Genomic DNA, 24,652 nt, shown 5'->3' with positions numbered 1-24,652 from the left:
CAGCGAGGATCTCGGTGCTGCCGCCATTGAGGGGGCTGCGGGGGACGAAGCCCTAGTGTCATGGGACGCTCTCCTTGACGCCGGCGTTGTGCCCGACTGCGACACATTCTGCACCTACGTCAGTGCCGATGCTGACGCGGTGACGACCGAGGAACTTACGGAGGCCGAAATTGTGCGCTCAGTGACGGGGGCGCCTAACGACGACAGCGACGAATGTGTCGACGACGGCCCGGAGTGCAGTGGTGGCGAACCCGACGTACCGACGTCCGCACAAGCCCTGGATGCGGCAGACCTGCTGCGCCGCTTCTTTGGCGCCCACGATGACGGCGAGGACGGACTCGAGATCGCGGCTGCAGCTGAGAAGGCCATCATTCGCTTAAAGAAGACGCGGCAGAAGTCCATCACGGACTTTTTCACTGCTAAATGAGCCGCCAGCTCGCGTGCTGTCAATCGAGCGTCGATGGGCCGTTTGGCGTAAATAAAGTAACGATTCCTTGCTCTTCATTTTTTCGCTTGATTTTCTCCGCGCGACGGCCGTTTTTTTTTCGCGTGGCGCGCTGTTGTGAGTTTCGGGGGTGAGTACATCCTCTCTTGTTTGAAAATTGTTGGTACAAATGAACATTGGCTATAACGAACTATTGGTTATAACGAAGTCATTACGACCCCCCGTTCAACTTCGTTATAACGAGGTTTTACTGTATAGGAATAAAAATATGTTCTCTGCATTAAAAATGTACGTTACTGTCGCAGCATTTAACAGTGATTTTTTAGTGAAATTATTGATACCATTGCTTAGGGCATACTGGCTCTGCTGCGAGAAATATTGGATGCCTTGAATGTCAATAGTAAAAAAATATGCTCTTGCATTGAAGTTGGGAGTTATGCAGAATACTCTACGAAGCTTCAAAGTAGCTCATTTTCATCCTTGTGGTATGCAAACTTTTGGCAATGAACACCTGCACGTATGAGTACTAAATTGCTGTGCCAGGCAAGATGATAAAACATAAAAAAAAAGCCAAAAATGTTCAAATTTAAGTAAAAAAAATGCTTAACTTGTTGCCATGGTGACAACACTGCAAAAGGAGGCTGTTCAGTGTGATACAGCCAACCAGCTAACCTACTTTGCATTGAAACCCCATTGAAACCCATCTCCCCCTTCGTTTGGTCTGCAAAGTGGGGTATGTACTCTTCACAGAGGAGCTGAAAATGATGTTTTCTGGAAATAGAAAGGCTGTAAAAGGCACTCCAATTTCAAGGAAAGGCATTCCAGAAGCCCCATGTTCAAAAGGACATGAAAGGCTACAATCGTGACGACTTTTGATAAGTGAAACCTATGTTGCAACTTCGGAAGCCGTTTTCTCAAAACAGTTTTTTTTGCCACCTGTGTCGCTTGTACCAGGGATTTCTTTGTGACCGCTGGGTCTATTTTGATTCCGTTTCTTGCATTACATTCCTTGATGAACAGTTCAGGTCGTGACACTCTTGGTTTTCCAGATTTGTTTTTTGTGATTTTTTTATTCAAATAATCGTTCACAGTCAACATGCCTATTGCACATTAACCTCTAAAAAAATGAAAACTAAAAAACATTGTGTTGTAAAAAAAATTCTAAAACTGTCACGACCTCGTCCATTCACTTGGGAATGCAAAGCACTTCGAACAAGTTTTCTATCATGTTTTATAAGCCGCTCAAGCTCGGTACAAGCGGAACAGAAAGAAAATTTAATACATAAAAAAGTTTTCAAAATATTAGTTTGAAATTTTTATGGTGTTATCACGGAAGCATTTCCAGTTGCTGTGCCAATTTTCATCAAAATCCACAAAGAAATAAAAAAGTTGATTTTGAAAGCCACGTCCCCCCTTAAGCGCAAATCGCTCGTTCGTCTAGTTTGTAAGCTCTACGTAATTTGCGTCTGCTTCTGCCAGCCTCCGCCAATTGCAGAGCTTAGCTCATGTGACATCATAGGTTCTGTTGTGGGAAATGAGGTGGTGGGTCGCATGACCATTCCCGTTTTTCCTAATTATGTAGCTTATTTGAGCGAAGTTTACGTTAAAAGTGGTGTCAGTATGATTCTAACGAGACAATCTTTTGAATGAACCAAACTTGTGTTTTCTCTTCATGGCTCCTTTAAGAACCCTGGCTGCGAGACAGCGCCTAGGCAGCAAGACAAAGGCAAGGGCACATGCATCTAGATCAAAGGATATCGCTCGGCGAGCAGGTCGAGCAGCTCGTGTGGCTGGCAGAAGGAGCGGAAGGTGGTGAGGAAGGTGCGCACGAACATGGGGTCGGCGTACATGTGGTACGTCAGCCGCTCCACCAGCTTCAGCAGGGTGGCCCCCCGGATGAGGGGCACGCCCGCATTGGTCTTGCCCTCCTCGAACACCACCTGGGCCTCCGAGTCGGCAAGCGAGAACCTGCCAAGGGAAAAAAGGAGGCGCCGGTCGACCGTCAAGCCAAGCCAAAACGGGGCCTGGGTGGAAGTGTATCAACCTCCCGATCCTCTGTCTGCGACGTCGCTATAGTTTACAATCATGACACCCCCTTTAACTCTTTCGGGACCACCGGAAAAAGTGATGAAAAAGGGAGGTCTCGGTACAAATTTTTTTTTACATAAAGCAAAGGCACCATCCTGCCTTAGCATATACCAAAATGCAGCTAATTATATGCTCTTTTACATACAATACCAAGTTTTACTTCAACACTGACGATAGGCCCATGAAAAAATCTGAAACTAAGAACTTCGTAAAAAAACTACAGAAAAAGATAGAAAAAAGCGTAAATATAAAAATATTAAAAAAGAATAAAATTATTTCAGGATATACAAAATCTAACACAATGCTTTGTTTCTTCATTGAAAAAGTTTGATGCGGCTAGGTGTAACTGGTTTTTTGTTTTGTGTGTGATCTCTTTGGCACTAGGGCCATGGCTACGTCGTCGCCCAGGTACACGCCGGGCTCTTGTCTCGGTGAAAACTTGATCCGTTTCTGCGCTGGTGGCAGGAGATCACCACCATAGGTAGTTAACACCCTAGCGAATAAATATAAACCAGCCAGAACATAGTTCGAGCGCACATACCTACTCCAGAGCCAATTGAAACCGAAACCAACACCCACCTTTGAGCGCGATTTGATGTTCCAGGCTGATCGACACCCGAATCATTACTCGAGCTTAAATCCGATCTCTAAAGCCGCATTTCGACTCTTCACTGCCATTCTCATCGTTAAAATCCACAGCAGAAGGCGAAGATATGCGAGCCGAGACGAGGCGGATTTCTTATCGCGCTCGCACGAGTATGACGCCATGTTTGTTTACATTCGAAACCACTGCCCGTCAGAATAAAATATCTGACGCGTTGCCGCCTGGCGATAAAAAAAGAAACTTCACAAAAGAGAAAACTCCAGTTTTCAAACTATCTCCTAGATGTCGCTAGGTGTTCCATTGAGCGAAAATTTGTATTCTGCAGGCTCGCGAAACCATCGATCATATGTGATCGATGGCCTATGGAGCGGTCCTGAAAGAGTTAAGTGCAGAGCACTTAAGGGGCTCACCTTGTCATCGTAGCTCGCTCGCTGGACCCAAGTAGAGCCCCACAGCGTTCTGCCATAGCGGCTGTTATCTGCCGGGTTATCAAAGGCTCCGAAAGCCAAGCGGTTTATATAGTCATAAGCGTTCGAAACTCGTGAACCGCTGGCGCTTGTCATACATCTCCGCGTTGTTTAGCGCAAAGACAACTGCAGGTACATTTGAGGCAAAATATACGTAACTAACTGGCAGCACCTGCGTTGATCTAGTTAGGAACGCCCGTTGGGTTGGTTTTTACAATAGCAAGCGAAAAAAAGTGGCAGTGCAACACCGGCACGTGCGGGAGGAAAAGCAAGCACAAAAAAAGAACAGAACTCCCGCTGGTGCAGTTTCAGGCAGAGGGCACGCGAGCAATGCGAAAGCGGGAAATTTGAAATGCGTTGGACAAGCCTCCATTGAGTTCATCAAAAGACGAAGGAGACAAAGCGGCGAACAACATGATGGGTGGTAGCAGTGAGCGGATAACGGTGCTACAGCGCATTATGGCGAATCACTGCTCTGAACGTCCGACAGCTTTCACATTGAGTGGAACGGCTTTAATTTTTTTCGATTAGTTTTTACAAGCAAAGCACGATAACTGACAGCACCCACTTGTAGTTGTCTGGCAGCCGCAGTGGGTGCTTCTTCTCCTCGTCCGACAGGATGCTGTCCAGTGTCCGCTCCAGCATGCTAAAAAGTAGAGCCTTATATAAGCACAACACGCATGGAGTGGCAGTACACGCACACACGACACCCTGTTACCCTGCCTTCAGAGCATACAGTAATTCTAACTGCTGTGTGCTATTCTAGAGCTCTGTGCAAGGTGTCAGGCAAATGGTTATGAGGAAAACGTATAGCTATGAGTTCTCAACTCACACATCCGACCTCTTATATTCTGTGGATGCAACACTCTCTGCTGGTAATTTTTGCAGATGATTTGATATTGACAAGCAGGCTTTGTAAAAGTAATGACGCACCCCAAGGCAGTACACGGTCAACATCAGAGCACAAAAATGAGGATTCGCTACATCAGAAAACCGCTACCTTTTTTGGACTCTTTTATTGCGTTTCTACTTTTCTTGTTTTCAACAGTGAAGCTGCTTAGCAAACCGTAATTTTTCGTGTCCGCAGATAAAAATATTACGAAATTGTTGAGACTGCGCACACATTAGTGCGGGCTTGCAGCGGCCCCTTGGCAGTTAACAAAACCAAGAAAATGCCTAGCACATGCGTGTGTGTGCGCCTAGTGGCAATCTCCGAGCGTCTCCTGCGCACACTTGTCAAGCCAAGCATACCCCCTTAGGGAGATGGGCCAAGATTGGGCCAGAAAAACTCCAGCGTTCGCCATAATTGTGGCAACGCTTGCCCGGAACAAGAAAGACACGTCATGGCGTACGCCCCTCCAAGGTGATGTCCTGTAATTATCACTACAAAAAATCAAAGAAGCTCACACTTATAGCAACAATGGTGGAGTAAAGTTCGTCATGGCAGTGCAGAAGAAGCAAATCGGCTGCAATCGTGGACTTACACATTTGTGATGGTCGTGAAGGTTGCGTACAGCTTCACTACCTTCAAGTCTTGTGCATTAGTGTGAGCTTCCTTTTTTTTTTTTTTTTAATGCTGATACTTTAAACAGAACTGAGCAAGACTGTGCTGCAATGCGGTTAAAAGACCGCGTATAACAGGGCTGTACTTCTTGGGAAGAACTTTTTCAAATCACGGTCAAAACGAGGGCTCCTCATATGAAACAGTGGCGTGCTATACCGGCCCAAATTCTCGTGGGGAATGTGAATTACTCGCTAACAAGGTGCCTTCCTCAAATTCTGTGACATGTAGCCCAGCAATGCTTTTAGCATTTTAAAGATTCACCACCACCGGTTACAAAATGAAAATCCCGGCCTTATTCGTAGAGGTGCTGGTTTCTGACCTTCCAGACCGGTTTTACCTTCGAACGTGAAGCCCCACACGGCCTGTAAGAGAAAGACAGAGAGAGTAGGGGGAGAGGGAGCAGACAGACCTGCGCATGTTGAGCATGACCAGGCTGGCCATCCAGGTGCTCTTCTCCTCGGCGTTCTTGGCAAAGAGCACAATGTGCGGGGCATCCCTCGGGGCTATCTCAAAGGCACACTTGAGCTCTGCAAAAGAAGGAGGGGACAGGGGAGAGAGGGGTTGGAGAGGAGGGAATGAAGAACAAGTTCCAGGAAGGCACTAGACCCTAATAAGGCAGGGTTGCCTCGGGGATAGCTGGTACTGTTTCTGTCCACGTGCCACTAGGTAAAACAATGCACAGCAAGGTCAACAACCAGAGGGCATTCACTGGTGACTGCTTTTCCTCAAGAAGACAGGAGTCAGATATGCTGGCATTCAAGCCCCTTTGATGCCTTTTCCCATTGCAAAACCCTCACTGCTGCCATTCCTAGCTCAGGGCACTGCTTGTACAACGGCAGCTTTAGAAACTTTTTTTTTTGAAGGCTTTCCAACCAATCTTTACGAAACTTTATGGGCTTTGGGCTTCTTCAGTTACTTTAGCTGATTTCAAATATCCAATTAGTTTTGATGTAAGGCATTTAGTTACCGAGACAATTAAAAATCCTTCTTGATCGTTCTTGAGAACAATGGAAAAAACTTATCAACCAAAAATTACCAGCAAGGCATGAATGGATACTAAAAGTTGTGGAGAATTAAATGTGCGAAGCAGTTTTCTTGTTTTGCAATTGCATACAAGTTTACGTCAATTCTTTCTAAGTTTGAAGTACTCCTGCTAACCAATTAAAAATAATGCTATTTAAACTACTGAAACACAAAATGGAAAATATGCTTAGCATATTGGATGGTTTAAATCATTCAGCTTTACGCGGCAAAAGAAATTATCTTTCTAGTTGCTCTGCTGGGATACACCTCTCGAGAATTCTGTATTGCTACAGTATCGCTCGTGGCGAAAAAGGAAGAAATTATGAAATAAGGCCTGTACGAAATAAGGCCTGTACGGCATCGAAATAAGGCCTGTACGGCTTTTAAAAGTATCTGGTACTGTTCAAGTACCAACATTTCAGAGGAAAGACTGTGTGAACTTAATGAAAAAAAATGATACCTAAAAAAATGCTTTTTTGGACAATTTTTTGGTCCCAAAGACCCATGTGCCCCCTTAGGTGAGAGGGAGAGAGGCATCAGTAGCACAGTACCGTCGGTGTCCTCCCGGTCGAGGATCTCGACGCGTCGGAGGAAGAAGCACTCCTTGAGGCGGTACTCGGCCGTGGGGCCCCCCGTGACGCTGGAGCGCTTGTTGCTGTGCTTGCACAGCAGCACCAGCCCGTCAAAGAGGAACAGGTGCCGCTCCGTCAGCCGCCGGCCCGAGCCCACCTTGCCCAGGGTGCCGTCTGCACGAGAAGGGGGGAGGACTTTGACCACTGAGCACTGGCTACACTGGTCCCCCAGTACCCAGTGCTACTATTTGTGGCCTTTGTGTCAGCGACAAGAACTTCCCTTTCAGTTCCAAATGCCTGGCGAACAAGCAGGCCTCAATGTGGACCACTTTTGATTTGTCCCCTGAAGCAAACCCCTGACACGTGACTGTGAAATGCAACAGCAAAATTTCAACAGGCTGTTGGGATGATGTCTTGAAACGTGAGGCAACGTTTCATTAACGCCTGATCCATCAAACACAGTGGTTCAGTAGAATCGATGGTTGGGCTAAGTTCGTTCGTGTACATCATTAAACAGCGCTTCTATTGTTTTCTATCGTCCTCATCTTCAAACCCGGTTTACCAATGTACAAGCACAGTGGAATGAGAACTATTTAAAAGAGACTGCAGCTCTCCCCTTTATTACTGAATCCTTCGCAAAAATCCACTAGCTGAACCCAGACAACTTGGTACTGTCACTTCTCTGAGCTGACCACACTCTCTCCCCTTAAACAGCTGCCTCACTAACACACGCACACTGCTGCATCAAAGCACCACCCAAGTCGCAAGCTTAAGTACTGACACTGGGACCCACAGAAGCTCCAGTCACATGCCTTCAGCAGTACAATTCTAAGCACTCCCTCCCTCCCTCCCCCCCCTCTTTCTCTCCCCCAATCCTCACCCATGATGTACTCGTTGCAGCACTGGCCAATGTCTCGGCCCTCCCAGCCATCCACAGCCTTCTGAAGCTCCTTCATCTTGTTCAAAGCTGCGGCTCTCCGGTCACGGCTATGCATGCGCAGGGAGGCCTCCCTGTGTGTAAGGAAAAGAAAAAGCGCTGGGTTAAGAACGCATCCTTGAGGGACACCACCCGCAATCCACACAGGATGCCCAGAGAGTGCCACCTTCTAAGCATGAAATCTGTTGCTCCAGCTAAAAGACAGTTCACAGCTTCAAGACACTATTTGGTCTTTGGTGGGAACCTAAGCTCAAGTATGACACCTAATAGAAAATAGGTTGACCTGAAGAACCAAAACTCCCCCATAACCACACACGTCATATAGACCTCCAGAATAAATGCAAAAGATACATAACATGAAAAATGCAATTTAGAGGGTCATATCTGATGAGCAATAACAGTGAATGAGTTGTTCCCAACTTCCCCTGTCAAAGCATTTGAAGCTGGCAAAATTCATTCTTTGAGCCCTTTTGCCTTTTAACTTGGGCTTGCAAAAGTTGCAATTGCAAACCACTAATGCAACATATGACATACCTTAAGACATGATTCTTACCCACTCCAGCCCCTCATTTTGCTCACCTAATACTGGTGCGATAACCCACTACCGTTCAATTCAAAAGCTGATTTCAAAGCTCCCAAAGCACTCTCAAGCACATCTAATTTCAAGCGTCACACTTTCAAGCGGCAGCAATTAGCTTTGAATCGACCTCGAAAACAAAAGGACACCGCAAAGAAAGGTGGCTGCCTGTGCAGGCCACCTACCATTAACCCTCACGACGAAGGCAGAATAAAAACGTACATCAAATGTCTTTCATGCTGCCTAAAACGATGTATCCTTTAACAATTAGGTTCCCTTCCACAGTCAAGTCAAACCATGCTGTAAATAGCGTAGATAGCAGTGTGACCTCCTGTCCTCTTACCCCGGCCTCTTGCGCGGCAGCTTGTCCGAACAGGTACGTGTCAGCTGAGCCTTGAGCCTCCGCAGCAGGCCCTCAGCCTGCTCTAGTGTTTCCCGGTCTTCCTCCGATGGCGCCATCTGTTGCAACACCTGCACAACCAATGAGGGATCCTCATTCAGCCTGGTCCGTCTTTCAGCGGGTGGTTGCTTGTGAAAACTGAGCTACTACGGTCAACCCTCACTGTACTGGGCAGTCTAAATGTAGCAAAATAGTTCAATATGCCTAAAATGTGGTACCTAAAACTGCACTGCAAACTGCTCAAAAAGCAGTGCAAGCATTCACTAAGTGCTGATGGTGTTTTACTGCTTAATTAAGCATTAAAACACTGTGAAAGTCATTTTTAAGTGTTTGCGGGCAAATAAACACACACTAGACACGTTACCCAAACAATTTAGCCGCTTAAAACACACACACACACACACACAAAACAGCTGCAGCATAGTCTGCTTTATGGCAACAAGCTACGCCTTCAATTCTTTGCACAAAAATGAATGTTAATCTTTCACTTTTTCCTGATCATTGGCCCCAACATGGATACGTTCTGAGCTCCTCTACCTATAAACCACTCGAGCAACACCTTCTTTGCACCAACAAATGCCGGTACACAAACACATCAATTGCCAGCATGCTGGCTTTGTACTGTCTTGGCGTTACGGTCCCTTTTCATATGCCGTACATGTCGGCAGTGCTAGATATCCTTTTCTATGTGACCAATAACCTGAAGCTTCACTGCAAATATTAACATGTGTTTCTTTGGATTTGTAAACGACACACAACATGACCAATCAGCTATGGCCCAAAATGCCGCGTGCAACAAAACAGCTGGAAATGTATTACCTTAACATTGTGCCTTGTTTAGTGGCCCTGGGTTGACACAACTGCGTTTTTCATTGTTTTGCGAGCCTAACAGCACGTGCTACAAGCTGGTTCTAACAATTCGAAAAACGAAAAAAAAGAAGTGCCCCTTACCTTGATGGCCTCAAAATACTGAAAGCAGTGGGCTACAGGGCCCAAAAGCAGCCTTGGCAATACGTATTTCACTGCTAGCAAAAACCCATGACCAGCAGTCTGGGAAGAAAAAGAAGGGGGGGGGGGACAGAATGATAAGGAAATGTTTGAACACTTTGGGTTTCTTTTGCGATGGGAAACTTGCACATACATTTCTTTTACATCACAGTTTCATGCACTGAAGCTACGCCTGGCCAAAATCTTGACAGGTAAGCGTGCTATTTTTCTCTGCCTCCATAAAAGGAACAGCCACCATGAGTTCAAATTGAACTCAGAGCCGTATGGCCAGCCTCTGACACACCCAAACGAGCATTTGTATTTTTTTACAAAAAAAAAAAAAAGACCTTTGATTTTAAAAAGAAATGCTTCCTTATTAGGTAATACATTCATGTAACCTTTAGTCTTAGCCACCATGTCAGAGCGTATTCAAGCCCTGGGAGGCCCTAAGCAGTCCCCATTCCTTAAACATTCCAATTAAACAGAAATGACAAGTTAGGCACAGCTCTTACACCCTTGCCTAGTTGCAAGCCTTACAACAACAATAATGCAGAAAGCGCTCTGAGTTCAGTAATACCAGAGCACACCGGAAAGAAAATAATTCTTTGATTGCAGAGTTTAACGTGCCGACGTAATGCAGGCAATGAGGCGCACTGTAGTGGAGGGCTCCGGATTAATTTTGACCACCTGGGGATCTTTAACGTGCGCTGAAATCTCGTACACACGGACGTTTTTGCTTTTCGCCTCCATGAGAAAAGCGGCTGCCACAACTGGGAATCAAACCCGTGTCATCACCAAAAAGTAATACAATAAAAAGAAGACCCACCTGTAAAGAACTAGCTACATCCGGCTTCTGTAGCAGCTCGGCTAGCGTGTCCCGACAACTCTTGGAGACCACCGTTTGTGCGTAGTCGTCGTACACGTCGAACTCGTCGTACTGTCGTGGAAGAAAAAAGAGACAACAAACACGGAAGGTCAGGTTTCAAAAGAAAAATCCCTGCTTGCTTGGTGCAAATGCAATTGCCAGTAGACATCAAAAATGCAGCAGAAGCAGCAGTGGTTAGAACAGGCGTAGCAGTACCTCGGCCATCTCGTAGAAGCAGGAACCTATGGCAGGGGTCTGATTCTCGTCGGTCATCTCCACAACATCTTCGAAGGAACCGAGCAGCGAGACGCTGAACTCGTAGACGTCCAAGACGTTGCCAAAGATGACGTCCAGGTCCTAGAAGGGGGAGAAAAAGGAAAATAAGAGGCAAGACACAATCAGCTTCTGAACACTGAGTGTTTGAAATGTCAGCCAGACACATGTTCTGGTAGCAAGCCCAGCTTTGATGTAGTTACGCGCCCAACTGCCTTTTCCTGTTTTCCACAATTACTTCTCCTGCGGTCAGCACCAGCCTCCCCTCAATGACAAATCACATGAGCATCTCCTTCCTTTTTAATGCTAGTTCTGCCGTACTCTTAGCTTCAGGTCAACTTGGTGCCACTTGTGTCACATGCTGTTTAATTTCATTTATTCCTACTGTCAGCCCTGGGGGCTACCACAGGAGTGGAGACTAAAAAAAAGAAACAACGCTAAAAGAAATGCAACCAGTAGCGAGTCTTGACTTACAAGGCCTTACTCAGTGTTAGGAAAACGCAGGCAACGGTAAAACAAACATGACAGTGTAATAGGGAAACAATGCACAATTTTACACTTTGTCACCATATACACAATGGAGGCACGATACATCAGAAATTACCCATGCATATTGGTCAATTCTCCATCATAAATTACAAAAACTGAAGTTTTTAGGACCTTCCAAAGAAAGGCAGTTATTGCAAAGGAAACTTTGACATCCGCCTCAATGCAGCCGTACGGCTACAAAGGAAAGCTGTACAGCTTTCTCAGAAACTTCGCAGTTGAAGAAAAATTTGTCCTGGTCCAGAATTAACCCGGGAACACCACTTAACCGGAGCAGTTGCTCTACCAACTGAGCTAACCAGGAGGCTAGAAGTTTGTAACACGAGAGTGAATTGATCAACAACTTGAAGTAATGAACAGGTGTTAGACAACCACATTTTAGGGAAAATCCTTAAGGTGGAGTAAGTTTCTGCAAAAGAAAGTTACCCCACCTTGGGGATTTCCCCTTAAATCTGGTTGTTTAAAGGCAGTTATTGTTGTTGAGGCTACTAAGGAGTCGGTCAACAGATTCCAATCTGCTATAACCCTCAGAAAGAAAGTTGGACTCGAAGCAGCCTTTAAGATTTCCTGTCTTGCGTGTCCTGCTTGGCAAAGCCTAGCCTTTGGCTGCCCTTTTGTGCATTCGGTTTATGCGCCCCAATTGAACAGTGGAGGTCTCCATGACACAGAAACGGACGCCCCTGTGCGTACCCTGCTCCGGGGGAAGAGTCGGTCAAGGGGCTGCCGGAAGACCTTGATGATCATGTTGAGCTCGCGGATGTGCTGCCTCTCCTCGGCTATGAGGTCCTTGACCTCCTCGTCGTATGACACGGGCGGTCGGCCTCCGAGCAGCAGGCACTCCTCCTCCGCGGCCGCCAGGTCCTCCCCGTGGAACATGTCCATGAGCACCTTGTCGGCGCACATGGCCACCCGGCAGTCCTGGCAGGTGATCTCCACATGGCGGATGTTCTTGACGTAGTTGCCCGTCAGCTTGAGGATGTCGGCCGCTATGTACTCCAGCACGGCCACCATGAACTGCACCACCGTCGTGTCCAGCCGGTAGCCCAGCACCTGTCAACAAGGGAGGGAGGGAGGAAAGGACCAGAGAGTGATGTGTTGTTCATTTAGAATTGAATAACGAAAGCTCGAAGTTGTCTCTTCTCCCACTTCCCTCCGTTTCCTTTTCATTGAGGATTCAGAAATGAAGAGGAGGGGGCCCAGGAAGCCACCTTGGGGAATACCTTCTGGAGGGGTGCGTTGATCTTCTCGTGGGGGAGCACGATGGAGGTGCGCTTGCGGCCGCGCTCGGTGGCAGCCTGGGCTTCGCGGATGGCCCACAGGTCGATGGGGTGCGGGAAGAGGCGCTTCACGCGGTCCTCCACCTCCTGCACCGAGTGCGGCCGGCCCCCGCACAGGGTGCACAGCAGCCGCAGCACCAGGCCCTCCACATACTCGAGGGCCTCGTCCGTCGCCGACAGCGTCGGGTGCACCTGGCACTGCACCTGCACCCGTCAACAGCAGGCACCACGCAGTGTTTGAGAGGTGTTTGGGGGGATAGGACAGCACGTATTGGGCTATGATGATGATGATGGTGGTACATAGGGGTGATGGTGGTACTGGGCTACGGTACGGTGGTGCTGAAGGCCTATGAAGGCAAAGATGATGTTATGGGGCTATGATAATGATGATGGTATGTATGAGATAAGATGTTACAGCGTTACGATGACCAATATTTTATACAAATATAAAGATGGTCTTCAGTTTTCTGACAAGGTTAGCGGCCGATTTCTTTGCTTGGCAACACTGGAAACTGCCATGTCTGTGCTGCTGTAAGAGGAACGCCAAGTAAGAGGAGCGCTGTTCCAAGAGGAGCACTATCAGCTGCTATGGTGTCTCCCATGACGGTACGCGGCTGCAGCTGCAGATTTCCCTCTAGTATAAACTACTGTGAAACTCAATGGCAATGACAGACTTCAAATTCCATTTGTAATCTGCCATAATCCACAACAATTTTGATGGCAGTAGAAAGATTTAATGTTCACTCTCACTACTGCAGTAGTGCTGCTGCTTTAAGGTCCCACTTTTTATACCATACTAAAATATTTGAAACTGCACGCAATGTTTAGCGATGAAACCATCATTGCCCACAATTAAAATTATTTCTCACTTCTAATTGCAATTTAGTGCTTTTTCTTCTTACAAATGAAAAATTAAAAAAAAAAAAAGCTTGATCTCTCTATTGCTGGGATGAAGAGTATAATGTCAACCGATCTTGCAATAAAAATTTAACTTCAAGGATAATAGAGTGCGTGAGACACTGGTTAAAAATTGTTTGCTTTAATTCAGTGTTCTGTTTCCAGTATTCATTTTCTGCAAGGCGTGTGAAAGCACTGCGACAATGATACAAACATTCATGTCTTGAAGGCGTTTGACATCCTCACACGCGCTCTGTGATGATCATTTGGCTCGATAAACATTTGAATTGAACGAGGAGCACTACAACATTCACCTGCGAGTTGAATTTAGTTTGAAGGCATTCGGGATGCCAGTGTAGCATGGCTATTATCCATTGCAAGTGGGCGAAGCCCTAAAACCAGATGTCACCTCTCTCTATGCACTTGAATGTAAACCTTCGTACCAATGTGTGCTTATTTGTTCCATTTATTTTATTATTTATTTTATTATTTATTTATTTAATATTTACTGTGCCATTAACAATTATACGCAAAGTAAATTTGCACTTCTTATTTTTTCACTTATTTCAGTTCTCACAAAATCGCAGAGCTGGGACAAATGCCCTCAAAATTTCAGACCAAAAACTAGAAATAAGAAATAAGCGATGAAAAACTGTACACACAGCAACTAAGCAAAACTGTGGTTAGACAACGAACATTACGTTTATAAAAAGACGCTGCAAAAGGCTGAATAACTTTGTCAGTTGGATGAAGGAGCACACATTCCATAGCTTTCTTTCGTTTTGTTCAATGACAAATGATGCCTTGTTTGCTGAGAAATAATAATTTACAATAAAATTTCTCTCTCCGGTGTCCCTTAAATTTTTAAGTGACGTTGAATGGCCCATCCCTAAGCACCCAAAGCAAGCCGCTCGACTTCACTCGATTGTCGCCATCTCCCTGACTCACTTTTGTCACAAAGACTGGAAGGCCTATGTTATGATAAGGCATTGAAAAATGAAGGAAAATAAAGGCCCTCTGCCAAAACTACAAAGTACAGAAGTAGTGTGCACCAGAAACAAAGAAAGTAAAGCAAAGAAAGAGAGCAATGTAGCAGTAAATCGAGGTATTCGTCTTCATAGCACGCAAGCAGACTTAAATGCCTTGAGAAATTTTCATTTTTAGCCTTCCCCTGTGTTTGATGCTGTCCCTCCATTACTTTTTTGTCATGCTCTGCTGTCCTCACACGAGCACATGTACTGGTACTGCTGATGCTTTTGAACTCAGTGCATGATTGCACTTCCATTGTCGAGAATGGCATAGTGCAGCATTCCAACATGCAAGACTAGCTGTTCTGGAAACTAATTTCTTTTTAGCAAGTTGATTATTGCTGCATGCCACAAAAACGCACTGCCGTCAACTAATCAACTGAACAACAATATAAAGACAAACGTATGTTAACAATGAACAGTTTAGATGATAAATCACACCCAGGAGGCGTCAAGGCATACTTGCTATTCTATGCAACACACACACACACACACACACACACACACACACACACACACGCACGCACACAGGAATCAATAAAACTTGGAAGATGATAGGGAACACTAGAAAAGAAAACTTCGAACAAGGTAGCAACCACAATTGTTGCCAACCAACAATCGTGGTCGTTACCTTGTTCGAAAGTTTTGTTTTATTTCTTTTATATATAATAGCAGGCTTCTTCAATTAGCAAAGCTCTGCTAAGAACTGAAAGAATAGACGGACATTGCGGAACCAGTCAGCAGAGAGACATGCAGAGATAAATGTTGGTGAATTGAATGGTGTGGTTGCGCGTATTTATCTTGGTGTGTGATTATTTCTGGAACCGTCGAATTAGATCCAGAACATTAGCAATCGAAAATGAACATTCTGGTTTAGTGACAAAGTAAAACTCTCCCTATCAAAAAAGATAGCCTGTGCGGCATACAAATGAAACAAAAAGGAAAACGCGCTTCGCTTCGAAAACGGATCAGACAGCCGGGCACAGAAACACCCTAGTGAAAAACACAAAGTAAAAAAAAAACTGAAGGTATGTTTAAGAGGCAAATACACCAACCAAGGGCGTTTATTCAAAGCGGTCCCAACGTTTCGGAGCCAACTCGGCTCCTTCATCAGGGGTGACTATGTACGACAAGAAGCAGTGGTTATATAGGTGTCTTCTTCTTCTTTTTTTTTTTTTTTTCTTACTTTCACGCCAATATTATATCACTTTGATTGACCAGATTTAGGGGAAATCCCCAAGGTGGAGTAAGTTTCTGTGACAGCAAGTTTGTCATCCAGCTGAACTGCATTCAACTGCGAAGTTTCTGAGGAAGCTGTATAGCTTTCCTTTGTAGCCGTATGGGTGCATTCAGGTGGATGCCAAACTTTCCTTCACAATTGTATTACTTTATAATATCATTATTATTATAACATATAATAATAATGAGTGGATGTTTGCACTTAGGTCAGCTTCCCTGATCCTTCCTTGCATATGGGCTGCACTTATTTTGTCTCGATGTCTTTCAAGGATGGCTACCTGTGGCGAACTCTTCCCAGCTAAACTTCCTATCTCTTTCCTGGCAGTGTCGTAAATTGGTGAAAAGGGAGGCAGCGGAGATTTAATTACAACTGTTACCCTGCTGGATTTAACTGCAGAAGGGTACGTACGCTCCACAGTTTCATTTATAGCACAACAGCACCCAGTGGAGTACAGCATCAACAACCAAACTGGCATAAGCGACATTGCCTTCTGCAACTCTGTTTGTCGAGCATACCCAACGTTTCACGAAACTATTACTATCAACTGTGACAAACATTAGCCAGGCACAAATCTGGGCAAAAAAGAAGCGAGTGCAGACAGCGGTCCTGAGCAGTATCGTGGCGCCATCTTGGAGGAGGCACGGTAAACGAGGCAACAAAATATGCTCGGCCGTTCGCTGCAGCTTTAGTCACTGTACTAACAACCGTTTCAAGTACCTGCCCTGGATACATCACCGTTGACATCACGAAACACACTATTTAGTGGGAGAATTAAAATTTTGCCTGATTTCTTTGTGTAATTTCTCACTGAACAAAGTGTCGTTTGTTGCCAGACAAGTGCTGGGGGCACTACAAAACACAAAATCATTTTCATGCGCATTTTCAAGTCTTTTGAATAAAACAAACTCGTATTTTTTCTTCATGGCTCTTGTTCAAGAGTTGCGGAGTAAAAATGAAAAATGTGCCATTGCATCAATCATTCATAACGCAGCATGGTCAGATTGTGAATAAATGCTATGAATAAAAAGCATTCATTATGCAAAAGTAGCCTGATCTCTTGTCATACGTCAACTATCAATTTAGAGTGTTAGTATGCAAAGTAAGCATCTTGTTTGGTACAAAACGTGAAATGCATATTATCCTTCCCACTAGAACTCTAAACGGTGTCTGCATCTACAAGGTTACGTAGAGAGAACATAGGTGGTACTCACTAACGCCAAGCATTGACAGTAACATCAATCAGCTACAAAAAGAGACTTGGGAAAACCTAAAGAAATTTATCGAGAAATTTGAGGGGAAAATTATACGGAAGTGCTGTGCCTATAAAATGGATTTTTCCTCCGTAGTATGGAACATCACTGACTCGAATCCCAGTTACATCAGTTTCTACCAACGGATTCACAATAGCTGTTGTGGACAGCCACAAACCAATCAAATACCCCATGCTGAGAGCACAAAAAACCAGCAGGAAGTTCTTGTTGGACAGACTGTGGCTTACGTTACTCACTGCAATAGTGGGAATGATAGAGATTATCGCTTATTTCCCATGCCAAAGATGACGTGACTATTTTTTGAAATCTCTTTTCTGTGCTAATAAAGTGCCTGGGGTAACAAGCAAGTTCATTCAAATTTTGACATGCTATGTCTTAACTTACCAATCTTTTACATCAAAAAGAACATTTTTCAGCTGGAACTGTCCTTGTGGCTATGGCATATAGGAAAAGAAATAAATAAAAAATAACCGATTGGACTAAGCATAACAAACATTGTGGAAACGATAACAAGACAGGTGCAATAAGTATGCAATAAAAAGCATAGCTCCAGTAAAGTAAACATTGAGCCACTTGACAGGGGCTGCGTGTTCAATTTACACTCGTGCTGTGCCACATTTCTATTGTACTAAATAAAACATACTTAGATTTTAGTTCGCATTAATGGGAGCATAAATGAGCTAGATGTGCTTGCTGCACATTGTTTCCCTGCAGGCGAATTGCTGCTTTTAGATGCGACACGCTACAATACAGCTATTATTGTCAAAGCTAGCCTACCCATTTGAATTCATTTAATGTTTGCACAACTATAACAAAGAAACAGTCATTTGTTGACACAGCGAGTGAAGTGCATTAAGCATCATCATCATCATCATCATCAGCCTAACTATTCCCACTGCAGGGCAAAGGCCTCTCCCATGGATCTCCATTCATCCCACTTATGCATTAAGCATAAGAGCTGTCAAATGCCATGAAGAGATGTTTGAAATATTCATAAACGCATCGTGAAAGCTACGGCAGTACTGGTTAGCCAAAAATCATTTCACTCGTACGGGCCCATAAACGATTGCTCCAAAGGAGCTAACTAGGCTTCGATGTTTGCTGTGTGAATAGGATATTCTGCACATTTTATGGTTCCTGTACTATGCACATAGGTGCAACAGTTACATTTCCATACTTCCATTTTCTCCACACACTTGTAAGTGTGTGGAGAAAATGGAAGTATGGAAATGTAACTGTAGCTGAACACCTAATAATAACATAAATAAAGAATAACAATAATTACATGAACTAACTCTCTATGAAAAGGTTACAAAGGGATTATACCAATACTCCAATCATACCAATACTCAATATTCGGTACTATGTAAAGGCAAGGCTAAAGTTTCTCATTCTGTAGGTTAAAAGACTAGTAGAATTGTTTACAAAAGCATTTCAACTATGCAGTGAATCATTGAAGTAAATAAAATTACGAACGCAATTAAGTTTTACGCATGCCACTTCTTACATAAAACAGAACTAAGACAGCTAGACCCCACAACACAGTATGCGCAAACTTTGGTGTTTATTATAGCAGGACTCCCTTATAAAGCGCACTGATGCAGTTATGGTTTACTGAATACCTCAAACTGAAATAATACCGCTTGCTTTGAACCACCACATACTAGAGCGTACAAGGGCAAAGTCCAAAAAAACAGTCTCTTTTTTCCTAACACCTGCAGATACAATTCCAATAAGGCACAAAGACTGAAGGCTGGAGACCGTTATCGGGCGACGATAACACACGCTCCGAGCACTTCGTCAACTTGCAATCGGCACATCATGTGATGCCAGGACGGCGGTATTAACTCGGCAACGCGCAAAAAAATAAACAACAATAAAGACAGCAAACACCATGGCATGCCAGCTTATCGCGTAGTACAACGAACCCAAGGTTCAGCCAGCATTCGGCTGGTTAGCTTGAACAGATGGAGACGCCAGGCCGATAAAGCTGGCCGGCTTAAATACCTGCAGTGTTAGGAAGGTGCAGATAACGAGATATTTTGCACTGGTCAATGGTCGCCACAAAACGGGTTCTGCAGCGGTGCATAAAGGCGCTGTCAACAGCGGCGCGGCTGTTTACAATGCGCGTAAGATCCGTGTTGATCGGACGGGGGAACGATACGATTTTTTCCTTTCTTTTTTGAAATTTTCTCTCGCGAATGCTCACGGATGCTTTTTCGCTAGCGCCCGTTTAGCGAGTTCTGCAAGGCGACACAGAACTCGGCCTCGAGCCAGGCGGCTTGCCCGGGAAGAAAAGCCCGAAAGAAATCCCCTCGAGAAGGAAACAAAACAGCGGCTCGCGGACGCACAGCGCACCTGTCCGCTCGCCTCGAGCGCACGCGCGAGCTGCTATGCGGGGTCCCCAGAGTGCCCCCGCACGCATTGGCGCACACACACACACGCACAGCTGTTCGGTCGTCGGTGCGTTCTCGCGGAGCTCACCTTCTTGAGCGCTGCCACCAGCAGACCCTTGCACTTGGACTCGATCTCCTGGCCGTCTACATCCGAGCTGCCGTCGGCGTCCCGGCCGGAAAACATGTCGCAGGAGTCACACGCTCGCCCGCTGCTCCATGACGGCCCCGAGGTCGCGGCCGCGGCTTCGAAATCGCACCGACGGTCTGGTTAGGCCTAGGCCTTGTTGCTGCTGCTGTCTCGAGCACGGTCGAGCGCCGCGATAAAGCCGAAGGGTGCGGCGGCGTTCCCGACACTATCCATGGCAGCACGCCTCGGTCCGATCCCTGCACGGGCACGGCATCGCCGCGCTGGGTCGGCAGGCTGGAGGCACTTTTGTGTACGCCCCGCGGAATAAACACGCACGGAAAGCAGATCTCTCTGCGCGTCCCTCAAGGTGCTGCACTTGTTTCGCTCCTTTTCGCCTTGTTTTTGATTACACGGGGGGGCCCCGCGATCAAGGTTGGCCGCTGTCCATTTCCCGAGCCGGAGCCAGACGAGAAACTGACTGCACAGTGTTGGCGACGCGAGCAGGCCGCCAGCCAGGAACAGCAGTGAACGAGTCCGCCAGTCAGTGCCTCTGTTGCGAAGCGGCTTTCCAGTCCGCATCGCGACCATAGTCGCGACTCGCTTTGTGTGCGCGAGTTTGAATTGCCTGAAACCGGTACTAACGAGGGATCATTACCGCATTACAGAAGTGTGGTGAGAGAAAGCAAGATTGATACGAACAAATACATCAAAACGCGCTGTGGCGTTGCAAAACCTGTGACGACGAAAAGCGCGCCACTTTTAGAAAATATATAACAGGCTTGCCGAACACTACAGGTCCACAGCTGACAATCAGAGCATGCTACAACAGGCTCATTCCTCGATATAAACACTAACACTATTGAGAACTATTGACTCAAAACACGTGTGAGGAACACGATGGATGGCCGGCTGCCATTATTCTGAGAAAGTTTGGGTTGAATGGCAACCACCGGCATTTCCATTTGGTGTGCCATGTCCTGCGTCAGCCGATGATAGCGATGGACACAAACAACAATCTCCTTCTGTAAAATCACCTGGTCCCTCGAAGAAATATTCAGCAAGCCAGAAATTCACTCTCTCACGGGGGAGGTCTATTGAATTGATACGACCAGAGTCGATGAGCTGAAGGTAACCACAGAAGTGCACCACTTCAGATCAGTGAAGACGATGTTCCTTGATGATTGGAATTGTCGGCACTAGCTTTCGACTTATCAAAAGACGCATCATGTTTTTTTATTATTATTATTGTGGCTACAATAAGCGGTTTTCACTGCCACAAGATGCAATGAGCCACTTCATCTTTTACCAGGAGCGATATAGCGCAGACGCTTTCCCGCAAGCGGCATTGCGTTGCCCGATATGTACAAGTCCGACACTTACTTAATTAAATGTGATGAAATGCTACGCACTGCAAATAAGCGGACCGAAAGGATACCAAATCACCCAATCAAAAAAAGAGGGCAGTCGCTGGTGTTCGAAGCTTTCCCATTAGCGTACGAAAATTCAGTGCCGTTCCATTCCATGAATTTGTATGCCCAGAGGAGCTGTATGTGGGTTTTTGAAAGTTGGTTGGTCACAGGCTTCCCATCAAACCACGCCGTCGCGCCTGGGAAGCGTTCACCAGGATTGTGAGTAGGCTTCACTGCGCAACCCACTATGCGAGAAAGCCAGCTTTCAAAGACCGAGCTTACACCGATGTACTTAAGCTGGTTTCTCTTCCGAATACAAATGCATTGCTGAGAAGACTTCGTTCCAGGTACATGTTACGCTATTTTATATCAAAGTATGAAGCGCCGGGGGTAAACAGGTTGCCGAAGGGAGAGGGTGGGCCGAAGTGAGGACCGAGTAGGCTTCACTGCGCCACATACCATGGGGGAAAGCCAGCTTACAAAGACTGGGCTTACATACTTAAAGCTGGCTTCACTTCCGAATACAAATGCATTGCTGTGAAGACTTTGTTCCAGGGACTCGTTACGCTATTTCATATCAAAGTAGGAAGCGCTGGAGGTGAACAGGTGGCCGTAGGGAGAGGGTGGGCCAAAGTAAAGATCGAGTAGGCTTCACTGCGCCACGGACTATGGGGGAAAGCCAGCCTACAAAAACCAAGCTTAGACCGATGTTCTACTTCCCAGCACAAATGCAGTGCTGGGAAGGCATTTTTCCAAGACCACGTTATATGATACATCGAAATATGACGCGCCGAGGGAGCGGGTGTCGAAGTGAAGAAGGGCGGAGCTGCTTTTCTCGTCCTCGGACGCAAAAAATGGGATCGTTAGCCTGTGACAGCTCCTGATTGAAAAACAGCTCGGGAAACACAGCACTGTGCTGTGTTGTTGTGGTGTGCTGTTGTGTTGTGTTGTGCTGCGTTTTTTCCGCGCTATTTTTCAATCGTGAACGTTCACCAATAGACCCAAATCACAGTCCTTTTGCAACAGCTCCGCTGCAGAAGGCGGCTCTATACCTTGTAAGAAGGTGCTAGTATTCCCGCATTTCTTCGCGGGCGGTGGAAATGCTTGCCTGCCCTCGTTTCCCCTACGCCCGCGTAACTCGCGGCGCGGGTTGCGCTTGCTTGCACGGGAGGAGCGGAATATGTTGGGGTTGTAAATTTCTTCCGAGTACGATCAAAACTTCTGCAATGATGGTGTCTTTGGACTAAGACGCGCGGGTTGAGAGAATGCAGTCCACCACCAAAGCAGGACCCATTTCCACTTTGTCTGAGCCCTATTCCAAGCCCGGGTAAGGTGTACTTTGTCTTTTTGACAACGGTGCTGTTCTAAGTCGAGCCTTCTCGTGAGTCTGCTGAATGTCGTGCGTCACGCAGCGGTAGGAGCAGGCTCCCAGACCCGCCGGCGGCCTCGCAGAAACTGGCTACTAGACCCACCGATAGAGGGCGCAGTAGTGTGGATAAACGAAGGGGTTAACTACTTAAGAACTCTCGAGGAGCAACTTAAGGGTAAGGGAAAGCGAAACACAGCTATAATAGGGAGTTTTAGTATAGCGGAAAGCACCACTTTAGCGCGCCCACAGCGTTAGCGGGCACGCTAACCGTAGCATAACGAGGCGCTATCCGTTCGCGCTTGCGGCCCGCAAAACGTTAACGCTACAGCTAAAACGCTATACTAAAACTCTCTATTGTAGCATAGAGCTCTGTGGGGTCATAACAAATATGAAGTAGTGAGAGGAATGTGGAAAGGAGTAATGGTTCCGGGTCTCCCATTTGCGAATGCTGTACTCTGCTTATTACAATCAGACGCTCTAGCAGGCCTTGAAGTGAACCAGAGACCGGTAGGCTATTTGGCCTTAGGAGCGCACGGAAAACTAACTAACGAAGCAGTGCAGGGAGATATGGGCTGGGCGTCGTTTGAATTTCGAGAAGCGCAGAGTAAAAGATGTTTTGAGAGGAGGTTGAGGGCAATGGATCAACGTAGGTGGACAGCTAAAGTTTTTAGATACCTATACATGAAAGCCGTGGACACGCAGTGGCTAAGGAAGACTAGGAGGCTAACGATGAAATACGGAAAGAACAGTGGAGAATCAAAGATAGCCAAGGTAACCAAAAAAGAGGCAAGGCAGATAGAAACGAATAAGTGGAGAGAACAAATGGAAGCCAAAACGTCATTAGAGATGTACAGGGCTGATAAATTGGACACCAGAAAGGAAAATTTCTACGATAATTCCAAGGGCAGTGCTTTGCTTTTTGAGGCTAGAGCAGGTTGCTTGCGAACTAAGAGCTTTGTGAGGAAGTATTCACAAAATGATGGGGTATGCGCGGTCTGCGAAAAAGAAACAGAAACTATGCGGCACATAGTGTTAGAATGCGAGGGTATTCATCCAACCCTACATGAGGGTCTTCAGCTTCCAGAAGACCTAGGATTTAAGTAGAGTGAACTAGAATAGGGGAGTGGCCCGAGCGGGCGGAGACGGCGCTGCTTTCGGCGTGCCGCGCGCCGTCGACCACCGCTATAGGGTGGCTAGGAGCGCTGGTGCACTATCTCGCAGCCGGTCAGCCGCGCCAGCCCTCGATCAGGCCGGACGAAACGTAGAACTTGGACGGCGGTGGGGACACGTGCGTTCGGTGGAATCGGTGCGGTGGTTCTGACGTGCTTTTCGTAACAGTGAGAGAGTGCATTTCGTCAAGGACCAGCATGTGAGGAAGATGGCGAAAAGACTGACTGATGCGCACTGTTTTGCCCAGGCTGTCTCACCGGCTGTCAGGGCGCTCCAAAGGCGTCTTTGTTCGCCGCCCCAAGAGACGAAGAGGTTCGAAAAAAGTGGAAGCGCAATTTGCGCCGGCAGGAGAGAGAGAGACAAAACTTTTTTTATCGAGCTTTTAGGTGGGGTGGTTCCTCATTTCAGGTAACCATGTGCCGTCCCGGCTCGACTGGCCCTCTCGACCAGCAGAAGTTGATCTTGAGGGAGGGAGCTGGACAGCAGTATCTCCCACTGCTGAGGAGTAGGGGAAGGAAAAGCAGGTGGGAGGTATGGGTTCTTGACGCACTCCCATATTATGCGCCATAGAGTGCCTGGTTGAGTACAGAATTTGTGCGTCGAATTATGTGGGAAATAACAGATGCATTCTGACTGGATGGGGAAACGTATTTGTCACTATAAGGACAAGCCCCTCACAGAATCGTCGGCTAGCGTGCGAGCTAACTTTGTGTACAGGCCGTTCTGCACAGGTTTGTGCTAAACATGAAGAACGCGTTCAGTGAATGCTTCAGTCTTCTTGAGCTTCATTGGGATAGCATCCTTGACATTTTGAGTGTGGTGAAGGCTAAGCAGCAGTGTGAACTTGGGTGCAGTGATCATTGTAAGGCTGTTGTGGCAGAGGTGCGTTTTACCTCCCGACCCGCATTCACTTCTACATCAAAAGTATCAGACGCAATACAAAAAGACGGCAATCTGCAAAGTATGAAATGCCCGTAGTACTGGACCAAATTGCGAAATAAACTGTGACAGTACACTAAAAGGTAATCTGTTCTATCTCGTCCACTGTATGTATATTATAAAAATTGCAATCGGGTTTGAAAAAGGTGAAGCTGGGCCATTAGCTGTACACAACTTTGCT

At 46.3% G+C, this 24,652-nt stretch overlaps 1 protein-coding gene across 1 annotated transcript in view; it reads right to left on the bottom strand.

Annotated features, from left to right (window-relative positions):
• Window positions 1–20,057, bottom strand: part of LOC144149197 (son of sevenless homolog 2-like) — a 39,001-nt gene extending 18,944 nt beyond the window's left edge. Inside the window, exons 1-12 of the mRNA XM_077680730.1 lie at window positions 19,546–20,057; window positions 12,569–12,829; window positions 12,039–12,398; window positions 10,746–10,886; window positions 10,491–10,601; window positions 9,629–9,727; window positions 8,621–8,748; window positions 7,644–7,774; window positions 6,743–6,937; window positions 5,578–5,695; window positions 4,173–4,250; window positions 2,204–2,413 (exon numbers count right to left, since the gene is read on the bottom strand). Of these exons, the coding sequence (XP_077536856.1) occupies window positions 2,204–2,413; window positions 4,173–4,250; window positions 5,578–5,695; window positions 6,743–6,937; window positions 7,644–7,774; window positions 8,621–8,748; window positions 9,629–9,727; window positions 10,491–10,601; window positions 10,746–10,886; window positions 12,039–12,398; window positions 12,569–12,829; window positions 19,546–19,641 (1,928 nt within the window). The 5' untranslated portion in view covers window positions 19,642–20,057. The remainder of the gene's footprint in view (window positions 1–2,203; window positions 2,414–4,172; window positions 4,251–5,577; window positions 5,696–6,742; window positions 6,938–7,643; window positions 7,775–8,620; window positions 8,749–9,628; window positions 9,728–10,490; window positions 10,602–10,745; window positions 10,887–12,038; window positions 12,399–12,568; window positions 12,830–19,545) is intronic.
• Between the last annotated feature and the right edge of the window lie 4,595 nt (window positions 20,058–24,652).

This window comes from Haemaphysalis longicornis, unplaced genomic scaffold, assembly GCF_048455015.1.
Source record: "Haemaphysalis longicornis isolate Haplotype H1 unplaced genomic scaffold, Haemaphysalis longicornis Haplotype H1 scaffold_8, whole genome shotgun sequence".
Lineage (NCBI taxonomy): Eukaryota > Metazoa > Arthropoda > Arachnida > Ixodida > Ixodidae > Haemaphysalis > Haemaphysalis longicornis.
The sequence above is the reverse complement of the archived record's forward strand: the minus strand, read 5'-3'. Positions and strand labels throughout refer to the sequence as shown.